We start from the raw sequence: 18,366 nt of genomic DNA on the forward strand, positions 1-18,366 counted from the left end.
AAACTTTAAAATATATTCAAGTTTGACTTGTTTTCATATCGAGTAAATTTCAAATAAACTTTTAACAAAACCAACAAGAATCAAATTCAAATAGTTTATTTTGTTTTACAGCCTTGAACCAGGACTGGAGAGAATTGTTCCCCTAATAGAATATATAAGCAGCACAAGGAGCATGCCTTATGCAATGCTGATATGAATCTTGTTTCATAGCCAGAGAGAAATCAACCAATGGGTTATATAATTTGTATAAATTGATGAATAAATTGTTCAAATATACAAATACATTTAACAAAAAAAAAAAGAAAAAAGAAGCATATAACAAATGCAGATAAAACATATCCTATGAATTGAAGTTTCAGCACCAAAAAAAAAAAAAAACTAGGCTACTAATGGGAAAATAGAGAACCTATAAATAACCTTGAAATTTTTTGAAGAAACTGGTGTAGTAACATAATTCATCTGCACCTAGTTGGCTGGTCATGTCTCCTACTACTTTCACCTTCGCTTGTATCCGAAGCACCTTCACCAAACAGCTTATCACCTACTTTTGAAACTGTGAGATTGTCTTCTTTATGATCACGATGGGAATGCAGAGGTTCTCTCCCAATTCGTCTTTCCTGCAAATCAAAGTAGATGACAGATTATTTTTCTGATGTTGTTAATAATCTCAGAAACCAGGTTTTGAAGTTTGAATGAACAATTCTTGCATACATCACGAAATAGCAGATCATCTGCCTCAAGCATATGGATCACGTGTCCCATTTTGGGCCTTTTTTGAGCATCAGGATCAACACATCTAAGAGCAACCAACAGAATGCGTTTCAGTGCTTTTGAAGGTGGCATCTCAGGCAACTTTGGATCCACAACTTCCTCAGATTTTCGATTTCCAACCATTGTCTTCAACCAATCAACTAAGTTCACCTGTAATTATTTATTTTCACTTCGGATTGTTAGAAATGATGGAGGAAAAGAGGGGTGAAAGATAATTAGGATAGCATGATATTTCAAGACTAACCTCTCCCTTTGGTCGACTATAATCAACAGGGTTTCTCCCAGAAATTATCTCCATTATAAGTATTCCAAAGCTATAAATATCACTCTTCTCATTCAACATACCAGTGCAAGCGTATTCCGGTGCAACATAACTAGAAAAATCGTAGGGTATTAGTTATTTTCCTATTCAAGATAACAAATAGTTATCCCAATAAAGCTTGAATCACTGCTAGAAAAATGAACAGAGAAAAAAAAATTTAAGCATGTAAATAAACTAACCCAAATGTTCCCATCACACGAGTTGTTACATAACTTCTCTCAGAACACAAGAGCTTGGCAAGCCCAAAATCCGACACCTTAGGATGCCATTGACGATCGAGTAGTATGTTGCTAGATTTGATGTCTCGATGGACAACCTTTGGTTCAAGACCCTCATGGAGATAGGCCAATCTGCAAGAACAAGAAAAATGAAAATAAATGACCAAGCTACATTTGACTGCTATAATTAACAAAGATGGGAGATAGAACCAATCCACAAGAATTCAGATACCATACCCTTTTGCCATTCCCAATATGATATTCATACGGATGTCCCATGTTAAAGGGCTGACTTCTCCTACATCTCCATGAAGCCACTGGTCCAAATTCCCATTGTCCACATACTCGTATACAAGCATCCTGAACAACAAAAAAGTCAAAGATTGAAACATTGTCAAGCTTATTGATGCTGAAGGGAAACCATGTACTGATTTTGAATAGAAAGATAATCATCAATACCTGTAAGCACCTTCCACACAATAACCCAGCAACCTGACAAGGTTTTTGTGTCTTACACGCCCAATTGCTTCCACCTCTACTTTAAATTCCTTCTCAGCTTGACCCCTGATAACTCCGTCAGTCTCGTGAGCTCAAGCATATAAGAAAATAGCAGGAAAAAACTAGATCTAATGTTGAAATCATAATTCACAGATCGCGAGTCAAAAAGCAGTCAAAGGAGCAAGTAAGCAAAAAGAAATCTGATAAAAGTTTCTACCACCTAATCTAACCTCCCCATGAAATTTGACTAAATTATAGTCTAATCCAAAAATCACCAATTTCACAGGTTACGAATCCAAACGGAAACAATTTGAAAAGAAAAAGGCAGCTCCTTTGTCAGAAACGCTAATCCTTAAAATCACCAACTCAGAGGTTTGATTCCAGACAGGAACAATTTGAAAAAGAAAAAACAGCTTTCTCCAAATTTAAAACAATTTAGGATTGACTTAAATTGCAGAGTCTAATCCTAAAAATCACCAATTTCACAGGTTAACAATCAGAAAATCAAAAGACAGCTCTTTTTGTCAGAAATTCTAACCCTAAAACAACCAATTCAGTGATTTGATTCCAAACAGGAACGATTTGAAAAGAAAAAGAAAGCTATCTTCTTCAGAATTGAGTCACTTTTACAACAAGTTTTGCATAAAAAGAACAAACACAACCATCAAAAGAAAAGAATCAAAGCTACACAGTCACAAACCCACATAGAAATCGTTTATCATATATCATTTTCATGTTATTTTCTAATATTATATAAGCATTGAACATTCAAATTGACATTCAAAGACCCCCAATTGCAAAATTGAAGTTGAATTAAGCAAATCGATACCTGTTATTCAAAAGATTCTTCACAGCAACACGAGTATTATCAGCCAATACACCGCTATAGACGATACCATAACCACCTTCACCGATCACATTCTCATCAGACAAGCCATTCGTAGCCGCCTCAAGCTCCCTCAACGTGTACCACCGCCCCCACCCTAGATGCGACACCTCCGGCATCGACCCGCCGCCTCCAAACGACGCCGTGTCGTTGCCGCTCGTCGCTCGGCTCTCGCCGCTCGACGGTCGATCGGAGAAGACGACCCTGTGCTCGGCCTTGCCGATATCGATCTGGATCTCCGGCACGGCGATTGGGCGGTGATCCGGTGCGGCGTCGTGGACGATCTCCTGGATTTCCTTGGAGACGACCGGAGTGAGGTCGAGCTTGTGGTGGTGGAGGAGCTTGGGGGATTTGCGGCGGCGAGAGGTGATGCAGAGAGAGAGGAGGAAGAGGATGAGGACGATGATTGCTCCAACGAAGATTCCGATCACTACCCATAATCGGAGGCCGAATATCGAGGTCGGCTTCGAGAGCTCGCTGTTCACGAACGCCGCGTCGTATACTGTCATCTTAGAGTGAGAAGACTATATATGTGTATATGTGTATATATATATATATATATATATAGAGAGAGAGAGAGAGAGAGGAGATCAGGTTGAGAGAAATGGCATTGTAGTGGCCGGAAATGAGGTTTTCCGGCGAGAAGTGATTGTTTCCGACAACAGAAGTTGGAGAGCGAGTGAACTGTAGAGAGAGAGAGAGAGAGAGAGACCTCTCTATAACGACAGTCTATTCCCAACAGAGAGTGAGCTTTAGAGAGAAAGAGGAGAGTCAGTGTGGTTAGGTTTTTTGTTTCACTCTCTAACATCTGCCCTTAATTACTTGCACCAATCTCTTTCAGTTTTTAAAAAGGGAAACCAAATTGTACATCTTTTTACTTTATTATTAAAAAAATAATATAATTTTATATATTTTTTTAAATGTCATGACCCAATATAATATAAAATATAATTAAAAATTTATGAGTCATAATTAAAATAATATTATAATTAATAAAAAAATTAATAATAATTAAAAAAAAAATAGCATAACTAGAGATGCATATAATATATCTTTTGAGAAGTGTGTATGCCAGAATTTTTCTTAAAAAAAATAAAATAAATTTCATTACTTAATATAAGCATTTTGAAATTAAGAAATGACAGTTAACCTAATAATTTATAAACTTGTCCTTTGAAATAGTGAGAAAATTAGAGAGAGATAAGTGAGAAGATTAGAGATAGATAATTTAGGATTGGTTTGGTAAATTTTAAAAAAGTCAAAAATCACTATCCTATTTAAGTCACATCACCTCTCCAACACACCACTTTAAACGCAATCTATATTTCATAAAAAGTTAAAAAGTGCACTTATTTAAATCATCCCAAACAACTCCAATTTGATTGAGCAGTTTAAATTATTCGTTGTAATCTATTTTATTAATTCCTAATAATCCTATTGTATGGCCAAAAAAAAAAAAAGACTGAATTTGAAATTTTTGATTTTAATAATTTAAATTATTTATTTTGTGTGTATATGATTTTCATCATATACACAAAAAAAAAGGAGTTTTTTTTAAATATTCTAAAAAAATAATAATTTGAAGAATTGACTCATTTTTCAAATTATTTAAGAAACTAAACAGCTTTTTAAAACCGTATGTTGAAAATACAATTATCTTACATTTTTAACATGTGATTTTAAGGTATAATTGCATTTTGAAAATGTAATTTCAATTTCAAAATCACATTTTCAAAATACGATTTCAAAAAGTAAATTAGTTTCTCAACTAGTTTGAAAACTTTATCAATTCTCTAAATTGTTTTTTTTTTTTAGAATATTAAAAAAGACCTCCAAAAAAAGACCTTAAAAATAAAAATATAATGCATAGTAAGGCCTCATTTGGCAACCTTCAATTTTAGCTAAAAAGTTATTATAAGTTATCACATCACTCTCTCTTCTTTTCTACCCATCTTTTCATAAAAATTCAAAAAATTACTAAAAGGAAAATGCCTGGTAGCTCGAAGCTACCAGGCTCGAAAATGGCTCGAGAGGAAGAGAGGGAGAGGGAGAGGGAGAGGGAGAGGGAGAGGGAGAGAAAGAGAGGGAGAGGAGAAAGAGAAGGGAGGGAGAGGAAGAAGGTCGGCGTCGCAGCTCCCCGCCCCGCCGTCATCGCAGCTCCCGCCGTCGTCGTAGCTCCCGCCGCCGCCTCTGCTTCCTCCTCCGTCACAGCCCCGCCGATGTCGCAGCACCACCGTCGTCTGCCCAGCCTCCCCTCCTCCTCAAACCGGTTTTTATGGCCCCCTCCCCTCCCTCCTCCTCCTCCTCCCTTCTCTTCTTCTCCCTTCTTCTTTTTCTTCTTCTTCTTCTTCTTCTTCTTCGTTCTGCAAAACCAGGGAAGAAAGAAAAATAAAAAACAAAAAACAAAAAACAAAATCGACACCAAAACGACGTCGTTTTGGTGTCGAGCCGCGACATTCGAGCTACGTAGCATGATCGTTACTAAAATAACATATTTGACATACACTATTTTAGTCCATCTTTTTATCTTTTTAGGTCACATCAATCAACATCTCCTCTCTATTTTTCTACACATCTTTTTATAAAAAGTCAAAAAGTACATTTATTTAGAATATCTCAAACTAGTGGTACCAATCAAAAAATTATTGATACCAATCACTACTGTTTAGTGGTACCAAATTAGTGGTACCAATTCCTACTGTTTTTCATACAATAATTTGGTATAGGAAAATGAGTGAGAGAACTAATTAGCGCTGCCACTAATGATGTGGCTGTGGGCCCCACCATGAATGATTTGATATTTTAGCCATGATGTTGTATTTTTTTTCTTTTTTTATTAAGTGTCATGTCATTAGTGATCTTTTTAGAGTTTCAAAATTAGTGATATCTATCATTGTTGTTTGGTATAATATTAAAAATTACCACTAATTTGGTACCAATCACTTCTAATTACTAAACAATAGAGATATATCACTACTATTTGGAACCAATCACTAAAAATTAGTGATTGATACAATATCATCAAATTAGTGGTGGTTTAGTGGTCCCAAATTAGTGGTACCAATCAGTACTTTTTTCGTATATTTTTTAATTATCAATTAATCATTTTATTTACACATCATTAAATCTAAAAAGTGATCTAAGTTATAGACTTGTATATTATTTTATTTTTTAATAAGTTGACTCAAAATATATTTTAATATAAAAAATGCGGTAATATTAATTTTTTTACATAATCAAAAAATGTTAAATATTATGAAATAATATTTTTGTTAAAAACATCATGTAATCATGTTAAATTTTAAAAGGGCTATTTACACGAAGACATTATTGAGAAATATTATTTAAATTTTTCTAAATTATAAAAGCATATAAATGAATATATTTAAATTTTAATTATGAAAATGTATCAATTGGGCCCATAAAAGAATGGATCAAAGTGAAACACAATTAGGTCTGGTTTTGGGTGTTCAAAAAAATCTAAAAAGTAAAAAAATTACAAAAAAAAAAAAAAGCAAAAAAGTTATCACTATTCACAAATTAAAAATATTAAAAAATTAATATACATAATATTTTAATCAAACTAACTTTACACATTTTTAATTAACATACATAATTAACCCCTTTAGTACAGTGGACAGGGGGAAAAAATTATGTATATAAAATTACTAAATTAGACGGTAATGTTGGGCCCGTAAGGGCCCACCACAGGTCCCGTTTTGCTAATTCGAACCGTGTGATGTATAGAACTCATCCAGAACTATATGCTTGTAAACAATCACATTGATCAGATATCGCTAACTACATGATCAAGTCAGTTTTGTATAAAAAATGATAGTGTTATAGTTAACAGTTAACAAAAAAACTAAAACGATTAGATAACTATTGATATCCAATCAACGTGATTTTTTATGAACATATAGTACACAACGAGTTCTACACATTCAACGGTTCCGATTAGCAAAACGGGATCTGTGGCGGGCCGCAACGGACCAAACAACATCGTCTAATTCAAGCCTGGAAAGGAGACAATCATTTCCCATCTCATAACCAACCCACTACCCTGCCCGACCTGTACGGCCTAATCCACTATCTTCTCCTACACACTTATTTATATAATTCTTTAATATACATTTTTTTATAAAAAGTCAAAAAATTAACCCAAAAATCCATCTTTTTTTCCTCAACTTTTTAGTCTAAAAAGACAAAAAGTGCACTTGTTTAGGACACCTCAAACAACTCCTAATAGTTTATGTTTTTATAATTTATGAGGTAAAGTGATACTTCTTAATAGTTTAGAAAGCGTATTTGTATTCTTTTAAGGGTTAAAATAATATTTTTTAATATTTTACGGGATCAATGTAAATAATTCATTTTATTTAAATTAAAATAATAATAATAATAATCAGCTTGTTTGGTTTCAATTTTTAGAAAATAGTTTTCAGAAAATTTTACTTTTCTATTTTTTGTATTTTAATGTTTTCAATGAATTTTTTTAATATTTTAAACAATTTTTAAATTTTTAGACACAACTAACATAAATACATTAAAAAGTATAATATTTATGAAAAAAATCTTTAAAAAATACACTAAATACCAAAAAATACAAAAAAAAAATATGAAACATCTTTACATTTTTCGTATTTTGGCGTATTTATTAATTTTTAAAAATATTTTTTCACATATATTTTACTATTTAGATAAATCTAAATAAGGTACATCTAAAAAAAAAATTACTTAAAATTTTAAAAATATTCACTAAAAATAAAAAAATCACAAAAAATAAAAAAATCAATTTTTAAAAAACTTAATTCAAAAAACTGAAACTAAACCTACTGAATAGCTTCCATGAAAATCCTTTGGATTGTCGAGCGGTGAGATAGAGATCGAGTACGTCATGTTACATTGTTGGGGTACGTGGGATTAGCCATTTATCAAGACACGTGTCTGGGTCAGGTGGCCATGTTGTTTAATGTTAGCTCATCACCTTTCATAGAATGAGTAATATTACTAACTCACCCTTATCAATTTAGAAATTACGTATAATTTTTATCTTATGATTTAGATTTGCACTATACAAATTTAATTTTTACCATATAAACACTCACCCAAAATATTCTGAATAGTTAGCTCTAGATTTCCAAAGTTTTCCTATATTATGCCCCTGTTTGAGAAGATGGGTTGGGCTAGGTTGGGTTAGATTTATAGTTATTTTAGTCACAAAAAAATAAAATAGATTTTTTAACTTAATAAGACAAAACATCACATTCAATCCATAATCATTGCATTCTTTTTCTCACAAAAATTCAAAAAATCCAACAAACTCTTCCCAAATAAGACTTTTTAACTCTGGAGTAAAATAGCTAAAAAGTCAAAAAAATCAATCAACTTCCCAAACCCAATACACAACTTTTCACATAAAACTCAAAACCTTTTTTTTTTTTTTTTTCTTTTTTTGGTTTCAAACTGTTTTATCTAGTGTAGAATAATCTTAAATAATATATTTTTTTAAAATAATACTAAAGAAAATAAATATTAAAAAATTAACTGCTTTTTATTTTTTTTATTTGTCTTTAGTGATTATTTTTTTGATATTCTGATTTGTTTGTTTTGGATGATTTAAATAAGTATACTTTTTAACTTTTTATGAAAAGATATATAAAGAAGTAGAGAGATGATTGTATTTATATAGTACACCCCAAACAATGAATTGATTCAACTTTTTTATATTTTTTTATTTGTTTTATTATTTTATATAAAAATAATTTAATAATTCCTACACTAACAACTATCATCAAAACAAACACAATTTTACTTAATCCCCTCACTATTAATCCCCTCACTTTGTTCTCAACTTAATTTATAGGGCAAATTACATATACCTCCCTCGAGGTTTAGCTAAATTACAGATACCTCTCTGAGGTTTCAGAAATTACATCACGTCCCCTGAGGTTTGTATTTTCATAACAATTTGCCCCCTGCGGTTTGTATTGCATAACAAATTACCCCCCTAATTTGTTTGCAACTTTAGCATTCAGGGAAAATTTTTTAATTTCTCAAACCTCAGGGGTATTTGTAATTTAGCCAAACCTCGAGGGGAGTATATGTAATTTGCCCTAATTTATAGCATTTGATTTTTTTTTATTGATTTAGGTCTCATTTGGCAACATCATTTTTAGCCTCCGTTTGGGAAGTGGGTTAACTTTTTGGCTATTTTAATCTGGGCTAAAAAGCTTGGTTTGGGAAGGGCTTTTTGACTTTTTGACTTTTTGACTTTTTTTGTGAGAGAATAGTGTAATAATTATGGGTTGGATGTGATGTTTTATTTTTTATGGCTAAAATAGTTTATTTTGTCTTTTGTGGCTAAAATAACCAAAAAAGCCTGGAATAGCTCTTCCCAAACAGACCCTAAGTCTAAAAATTTAAGATTTCCTTTTCTCTCTACATTTTGCATATCTTTTCATAAAAAATCAAAAAGTCATCTCAAACATACTAGATTTTTACATTATATTTTAGTCGAGAAGTAAAAAAATTATTAAAAAAATCTGCTCTTAAACGAGGCCTTAGTGTAGTTTATAAAATTGCTTATAAGTTTTTTGTTTTAAAATTTGTTAGGGAGGTGGTATATAAGTATACTTTTTAATTTTGTGGTTAAAAAAGTAGAGAAAAAAATATGTATGTTTGAGGTAACTTTTTCACTTTTTACAAAATGATATGTAATAAAATATTATAGTAAAATCAAAATGACCATTCTACCTTTGATGACTTTTTGATTTCAAATTTTTTGAGTTTTGGGTAGTTGAATTCAAAGGGCAAAATAATAATTTTGCCCTTTTGGCTTCCCCCACAAGCTTCCTCCAAATAGTATAAACTTTGTGACTTTTTTAATAACCTTTTGATTTTTTAATTTTTGTAGATTATCCCAAACAAGGTAAAGAGGCAAAAATAATTATTTAAAACTAGTGAGAGATACTTAGCCTTCGTTTGGGATGTAGGTTAGTTTTTTGGTTTTTTAGCATTTTCACTATTTTAATCTAGGGTTAAAAAGTTTCGTTTGGAACAAATTTTTTGACTTTTTTAATTTTTGTAAGAAAAAAAAATAATTAATATTTTATTTTATTAATTTTTTAACTTATTTTATCTTTTTTTAACTATTTTAATCCAAAAAATCATGCCAAACATAGCGTTCACTTTGATTGTCAAATTGCACCAAACAGACCTATAGAATAGGCCTAGAGAGTCTTGGTGATTATGAACGATTATTTTTTGACCGTCGGATCAATTTGAAGTCACAGTTGTCACTTTTTAGTATCAACTTGTAAGAAAACTTAGAATCTTTAAGGATTAAATAATTAGATTTGACAAAAAATAACAAAAAGATTAAGAATGATGCACTAATGAATGGGGATAGCATTGTAGTTGTTCATAGAAAACAGAATCAATTGCTTTAATAATTGAGGCTGTCTTATTAATTACACTTTCCATAGCATATGTGTCCTAAAGTGAAGGTTGGTGGTTACTAAAACCCTTCTAAAGTAAAATACCCATTACATTATTGGACAATGAATTAGGTTGAGAGGTAACAATCAAGTGTCAACGTAGGGCAACTCTCAAGAACTCAAAATTTATTTATTTATTTTAATGGATCTCAAATCCTTTCTAATGCTTTCAAACTTTTATCTTTTTCTTTTTCTTTTTTTCTGCCAAAAAAGAAAGAGAATTATGAAAAGAAAAGTTGCAACACCTTAAATAGCTGTCAGTTGAATTTACTTTTTAATACCCTGAGAAGCTATCTCATTATCGCCCAATTAGCTTGTGGAATTTTTTACTCCAAATAATCTCAAAAATTCTCACCAATAGATTAAAGACTGTCCTTCAGCAGATTATCTCTCCCCATCAATCTGCGTTTGTTCCTGGTAGAATGATTCAAGACAACATCATCGTAGCCCATGAGGCCTTTCACCACTTGAAGTTGAAGAAGAAAAGAAATGTGCATGAAATGGAGCTCAAACTTGATTTTAACAAAGCGTATGACCAAGTGCCATAGGATTTCCGGCATGCTCTAATGGTTAAGATAGGTTTCGGTAGAGTGTGGGTTCAATGGGTGATGGAAATTGTTTCGACGGCCTCGTTTTCTGTGTTTGCAAATGGGTTGAAAATGTTAGAAATGGTTTTAGAAAAAAAAAAAGATTTTTTCTAAACTTTAGTCTAATTTTTAGGTAGGACCCATATGCAAAGTTGGCGGATCTAAGTGGTAACGCGTTCTATGTCGCGCTGTGATTCACGTAGTATATTTGGTTGCTTAAAACCATTATCGGGTGAATGAGAAATTGAAGCTGAAGTGAGCTCTATGGAAACAGTATTTTTGGTGAAATTTCCATTAAGGTTTGAGTTAAGATTTGTCCCACATTGGTTTGGTGGGCAAACTTTGAGTAGGTTTATAAGGCTTGGGTTTGGAACTTGCAGGTTTTGTAAAGGGGGAGGCTGTGGACAAAGTAGGCTAGACCCATTGGATCTAAAATAAACACGCATCGCCGCCATCCATTCGGTCAGGCGGGCTTGACTTGGCTTGGCTTGGGCGCTAGTGTGAGATTGGGTTGGACACTTGTCCAACCCAATACTAATTTATTTTTGGAAAATAAATTCTGACCATTTGAATTTGAATTCAAATTTTGATTGGAAAAATTCAAATTTGGCTTGCACCTTTCTCTATAGATTCATATATGTTCATTTCAAACCCAAATAGTTTCTTATCTGTTCAAAATTCAAACCGATCAGGTTTGAATCTATTCATTAAAAACCGAACAGGTTTGCTACCTGTTGGATTCAAACCGAACAACCACTATTCCATCTATAAATAGGCAGTCCCTCATTTGGATTTTGCATTCAATAATTTTCGTCCTCAATTCTGCTATTGCTCTCTCTGCATTTTGCTGCATTATTTTCCATTGAAAAAGAGTGTAAACACAAAGTGTGTTCATTGTGCGAATAGTTTGTAGTGCTGCTACTATTCATTATTGATCATTTTATCTTGGGATATAGACGTCCACAATCTGAAAGTACCGTAGAGAGGACGAATCTGCCTTAAGACATAGTGTTAAACACTGGACTTGATCAAAAATTTGTTCGAAAAATTAATAAATAATTAATTTACTTTATGTTTTATTTTTATTTATTTTTTTCAGATTCAGATTTTGTTTTTGTAACAAAACAAGAATCTATTGTTTTGTTTTATTTTATATATATTGTTTTGATTTTTGTAATCAAACAGTCTCTCTCTCTTTAATCTATTCTTCGAATACAGTAAAGATTGTCCAACAATCTTAAGACAGACCCGTTTTTGTCTTCATTGTATTTATTTTCTGTGATTTTACAAAGTGATATTCTGGTTGAAAAATATAAATAGTAATCATATGTTGTTTAATAAATAATAGTAATATATCGTTTATTTTCTTTGACAAATAATAGTAATATACTGTTTGTCATTAACAATTTCAGAATATTAATTTGTGTAGTAGTGTTACAGAAAATTATTGTGGAACATTTTATTTTTCTGATATTAGTAACTAGAAAAGTAAAATTATTTTGTGTTACAACTTATTTCTGGTTTGAGTAACTAGAAAATTAATTTGTATTTTGGTTTTGAGTTTTTTCTGATTATTTATAATTAGATATTATGGCTATTGAAAATAGTGCTCCCAATCCGATTGTTACAGCGATTCTGGTCCCTATCCAGAACCATGTTCAAGTTCTAATAAATCATGGAGAAAAATCGAAAAAATTTAATAGTACCGAGTTTTGGAGATGGCAGCAGAAAATGTTATTCTATCTTACAACTCTTAATATTGCCCGGTTTCTCCGTAAAGAGGCTCTATGTCACGACCCAAAACCGTCCCTAAAAGTTTGGCATCGTAACCGGCCAATAATCCAAGATTACCAAAGGCTTTCCTGTATAAAACGTAAATAATCGGGGCTAGCGGAAGCAAAGACAAAATACCAAGAGTCCAAAGAGCTGTGCATCTATATGAACAAATATTTACATGCCAAAAATGTTAATTTACCCACTTACATTACATAACATATAACAAAATATCATATACAAAACATAGGCATGTGCCACGAGTGTACAACAAAAACAAAGCTTGCTAACGGCCTTCCAGGCCTAGCCCCAGCTCGGAGGCACCCAAAACACCTGGTAAGCTTCAAAACAGTGGCTCGGTTCAAGACTCCGCCTAGGCTTGACTCCCAGAACGCTCACCTATAAATACAAATATAAGAACAGTAAGTTAAAACCCAGTGAATAACATTAAAGTAAAGGGGAGAGTGAACGAATTCCACATATAACATATCCGTAAAATAAATCATATCACAACCATTCATATCAGAACATAACATAATGGTACATCTCACGGTACACAACGCATATCGTCTTTTGCCTAGAGAATCGGTTCCGATTACCGATTAACACATATCACCACAATGAAGTGGCTAACGAGATCTCGTGCTACATATATGCCATGGACCCGCATAAATATGCCGTCCCCCATGACTTGGGACTATCCGTGGATGCCATACTAGTTTCGTAAATAGGATATTTGTTCACAGAATCAAGATAGCACTTTGAGAAAACATAGCGTATCAATAACAGTTAAAACATAATTTCTATCAACATAACTTTATAGAAATGTTACTCACAATGGGTTTCCAAAACCGGTTGTGCGGTCTTCGAGTCTTGACCTACAATTATAAACATTCATAGCACAATTTCTTAACACATATTGTCATCAAGTCACTTAGTTGCTTCTTAACTTTATTTCATGCTCACGAGATGCTAATGGATGCATATAACATGTGAAAATCAAGTAAATGATGGCCCAGAAGTTTGAAAACAGCAAGAGAACAAAATTAGAAAATTGCACTGTTTGGCCGCACGTGCGGTGGCCCTGGCCGCACGAGCGGTGGAATTGCAGAATGTATTTTGGCCCAAAACAAGTTTGGCCGCTCGAGCGGTGGCCTAAGCCGCTCGAGCGGTCTGGGTGAACACCAGCCCGAAAATCTGCTTTGAAAGGGAACCTCCTCCTTTGCAAAATCAATCTCAAAATTCATGAAAATCAAGGCTCAAAACACTTGAAAACCACTTGAATTTCCCATTTCTATCTTCAAATAAAAATCATAACTTCCAAACAAAATCCAAATACATCATGTAAAGAATCAAACCTTGAATTGGGATGGAAAATCATAATACATGCACATAAAAGTTTCATTTCTCAAATCCATGGAGTTTCCTCCTCAAATATGACAATCATGCAAGAAAAACATGATTCTAAACATGAATTTCATAATATTATGCCATGTATGCTCATAAATGATTCCTAGGTTAAAATACAACACTATATTTTCAATTAGACATAATTTCCCCTTAATTCACTTGACTTACCATGAGATCATGGGTATATCAACCCTATGTCAAGAATTTAGAAGAAGATTCTTACCTTAGATAATTAATTGGAGAAGATTTGGCTCAAAACTCCTTCTTCCTCCCTTTCTTTCTCTTGATCTCTTTTCCTCTAGAACACTCTCTCTCTCTTTCTCAAATTTTTCTTTTCTTTTGTGTTGAATCAAAACAAAGGTCCATATCTAGTTATATATATTTGTCCCTAAAAGTTGAGCCAAACATGGCTTAGCGAATCAGACGAAAATCAGTTTCCAATTAAACTTCCCAAATGGCTCTAAAAATTCCCGGTAACATATATGCATGCTCAATTTCGTTTTCCGAACCCATTATGGTCGTCAATTTCAGTCTCGAAGTTGTAGCCTCAACAGACATTTTTTCAATTCAAACAGATATCCTCCAATTAATTCATATTAGCGCACAATTAATTAAGGATAATTGTGACATGCATTTTGGGGCTGTTACACTCTAGCACTTAAAGAGGATGAAACTGATCGGTAAATTGTTGCCGCTGTTGACGCTTGGAAACATTCTGATTTTTTGTGCAGAAACTACATCCTCAATGGCCTTGACAATATGTTGTATAATGTTTACAGCCCTCTGAAAACAGCAAAAGAATTGTGGGATTCTTTGAAGAAAAAATACAAAACAGAGGATGTCGTCACAAAGAAATTTGTTGTTAGTAAATTTTTGGACTTTGTTATGGTAGACTCCCAAATAGTAATTTCTTAAGTTCAAAATTTTCAATTAATTTTTCATGATATTCATGTTAAAGGTATGTCTCTTAGCGAGTCTTTCCAAGTCGCTACGTTAGTGGAAAAATTACCATCGACTTGGAAAGATTTCAAAAATTATTTGAAACATAAACGCAAAGAGATGGCCATGGATGAACTGATTGTAAGAATGAGAATTGAGAAAGATAACCATAAGGCTGAAAAGATGAATGGTAAAAATCTCATTGAATCCAAGGCTAATGTGGTTGAACATGTGCTCAAACCACATAACAAAAAGAGGAAGTTTGCTGGAGATGGTCCTAAACAAGGCGACAACAATAGCAATAAAAAGTTCAAAGGTAAATACTATAACTGTAGCAAGACTAGACATCGTGCTTCTGATTGCTTATATCCTAAAAAAGATCTCGGAAGAACAAGCACGAAGGCCATCAATCATGCCAATGTGACAGAGGTAAATTACATCTCTGATGGGGTAAATGACATCAATCTCTCTGTTGTGGTGTCTGAAGCTAATTTGGTTGGAAATCCCAAGGAATGGTGGGTTGACACAAGAGCAGCTCGTCACATTTGCGCGGACAAGAAGATGTTCACTACATATAATGAGGCTGCAAATAGTGAACAACCTTTCATGGGAAATTATTCTACTTCTACTGTGGCTAGACAAGGAAAAGTAATCTTGAAGATGGCATCGGGGAAGGAACTTATCCTCAACAACGTGGAAAGAATTTAGTTTCTGATTTTTTGTTAAGTAAAAATGGTTTTAAGCTTGTATTTGAGTCTAATAAATTTGTATTAACAAAGATTGATATGTATGTTGGTAAGGGATACATGAGTGATGGTATTTTCAAGTTGAATGTAATGACTTTTGTACCAAAACTTTCTATTAATAAGAATAACACATCTTTTGCTTATATTCTTGAGTCAAATTTACCGCATGGTAGATTAGGACATGTAAATTTTGATGCTTTGCGTAAATTAATGGTTTGGATTATATACCAAAGTTTGAAATAGATCCTAATCACAAATATGAAATTTGTGTAGAAGCGAAACTAACTAAGGCTCCATTTAAATCGGTTGAAAGAAAAATCGAACCTCTAAAATTAATTCATACTGATGTATGTGATCTTAAATTTGTTCAAACTAGAGGAGGCAAAAAATATTTCATAACATTTATCGATGATTGTACAAGATATTGTTATGTATATTTACTTAGAAATAAAGATAAAGCCTTGGAAATGTTTAAACTCTACAAAATTGAAGTTGAAAATCAACTTGGTAAAACCATTAAAATGGTTAGAAGTGATAGGGGTGGTGAATATGATGCACCTTTGAATGAATTTCGTGCACATGGCATTATTCACCAAACTATAGCACCCTATTCTCCATAGCAAAATGAAATTGCTGAAAAGAATAATAGAATCTTTAAAGAAATGATGAATGCCATGTTACTAAGTTCAGGCTTACCGAAGAACTTATGAGGGAAGCAATATTGTCTGCTAATTACGTTCTTAACAGAATACCCCACAAGAAAACCAACAGCACTCCTTATGAGTTGTGGAAAGGTCGACCACATTCCTATAAATACTTGAAAGTGTGGGGGTATTTGGCAAAGGTAGAAGTTCCTATTCCGAAAAAGACTAAAATAGGACAAAAAACAGTGGATTGTGTGTTTATTGGTTATGCTCAAAATAGTAATGCATGTCGGTTTCTAACTTATAAATCAGAAATACCTGATATACATATGAACACTATTATAAAATCAAAGAATGCTGTGTTTTTTAAACATGTTTTTCCTTACAAGAAAAGACAGGAATTAAGTTTACACAAAAGAACTTATAATTGTACACAAAGTCAAAAGACTAATGACAATCAAATGCAAGAGACGAGTAATGGTCTTGACCAACAAGATTTAACTGATGATGAGCCAAGACAAAGTAAGAGAGCAAGAACATCAAAATCGTTTGGTTTAGATTTTCTAACATACCTATTAGAAAATGAACATCAAAACTTTAAGAAAGCAATGGCAAGTCCTAAAGCACCTTTATGGAAAAAGGCTGTTAATAATGAAATTGAATCCATTATGCAAAATCATACTTGAGAGTTGTTGAATCTTCCACCTGGTTCTAAACCTCTTGGATATAAATGGATATTCAAGAGAAAAATGAAAGAAGATGGTTCAATAGACAAGTATAAAGTAAGACTTGTGGTAAAAGGTTACAGATAAAAGGAAGGTCTAGACTATTTTGACACAAATTTCCTTGTGACAAGAATAACATTTATCCGCATGCTTATTGCAATAACAGTGTTGTATAATTTAGAAATACATCAAATGGATGTTAAGACAGCTTTCTTAAACAGTGATCTAAATAAAGGGATCTATATGAGGCAACCCAAAAGGGTAACAGTGCCAGGACAAGAAAAGAAAGTTTGTCGGCTTGTAAAATCTCTTAATGGATTAAAATAAGCTCCTAAACAATGGCATGAAAAATTTGATCATGCTATGCTTACTAATGGATTTAAGATAAACGAATGTGGCAAGTGCGTTTATGTTAAAAGTACTGACAAAGGTTATGTCATCGTTTGTCTTTATGTGGATGACATGCTTATCATTGAAAGCAGTCAAAACATGATCAAATCAACTAAGCAAATACTGAACAAAAGATTTGATATGAAAGATATGGGGGTTGCAGATGTTATATTAGGAATGAAAATTACTAAAATATCTGATGGATATGCGTTATCTCAATCTCATTATATTGAGAAAATTCTTGGTAAATATATCAAGGATGATATGAATATAGTAAGAACACCTGTAGACATCAGTCTTTATTTATCAAAAAATAAAGGTGATGCGGTGTCTCAGCTAAAATACTCCCAAATCATTGGAAGTCTAATGTACCTAATGAATTACACTCGTCCTGATATAGCTTATACTGTCAGTAAATTGAGTAGGCACATTAGTAACCCAGAGAAGACCACTGGAAAATGATCATTCGAGTTCTTAGATATCTAAGGTTTACCTGTGATCATGGCTTAAAATTTACTCAATATCCAGCAGTACTCGAAGGCTATTGTGATGCAAACTGGATATCAGATACTAAAGATTCAAAATCTACTAATGGATATGTCTTTACTATGGGAGGTGCTGTTGTTTCTTGGAAATCCACGAAACAAACATGCATTGCACGATCCATAATAGAATCTGAGTTCATTGCTTTAGAAAAACCAGGAGAAGAAGTAGAATAGTTTCGCTACTTCTTAGAAGACATTCCAATGTGGCCAAAACCTGTGACAGCTATTTGCATTCATTGTGATAGTCAATCTGCAATAGGCAAGGCACAGAGTTATATGTATAATGGTAAGTTACGACACATTCGTTGTCGACATACTACCGTAAGGCAATTGCTCTTAAATGGAATAATCTCAATAGATTATATAAAATCTAAAGAGAATATTGTGGATCCGTTAACAAAAGGATTGACAAA

The 18,366-nt window shown here is 32.9% G+C and overlaps 1 protein-coding gene across 1 annotated transcript; it reads right to left on the reverse strand.

Annotated features, from left to right (window-relative positions):
- Positions 1–221: 221 nt before the first annotated feature.
- Positions 222–3,554, reverse strand: LOC114273217 (putative serine/threonine-protein kinase At1g01540). The gene is made up of 7 exons (XM_028214987.2): positions 2,639–3,554; positions 1,771–1,875; positions 1,549–1,671; positions 1,273–1,443; positions 1,016–1,145; positions 712–921; positions 222–617 (listed from the first exon to the last, which is right to left on the reverse strand). Exons 1-7 carry the CDS (start codon positions 3,202–3,204, stop codon positions 456–458), a joined length of 1,467 nt encoding a protein of 488 aa, XP_028070788.2. The 5' UTR covers positions 3,205–3,554; the 3' UTR covers positions 222–455.
- Between the last annotated feature and the right edge of the window lie 14,812 nt (positions 3,555–18,366).

Source organism: Camellia sinensis, chromosome 5 (genome assembly GCF_055761805.1).
Source record: "Camellia sinensis isolate YWXY chromosome 5, ASM5576180v1, whole genome shotgun sequence".
In the NCBI taxonomy this organism is placed as follows: Eukaryota; Viridiplantae; Streptophyta; class Magnoliopsida; order Ericales; family Theaceae; genus Camellia; species Camellia sinensis.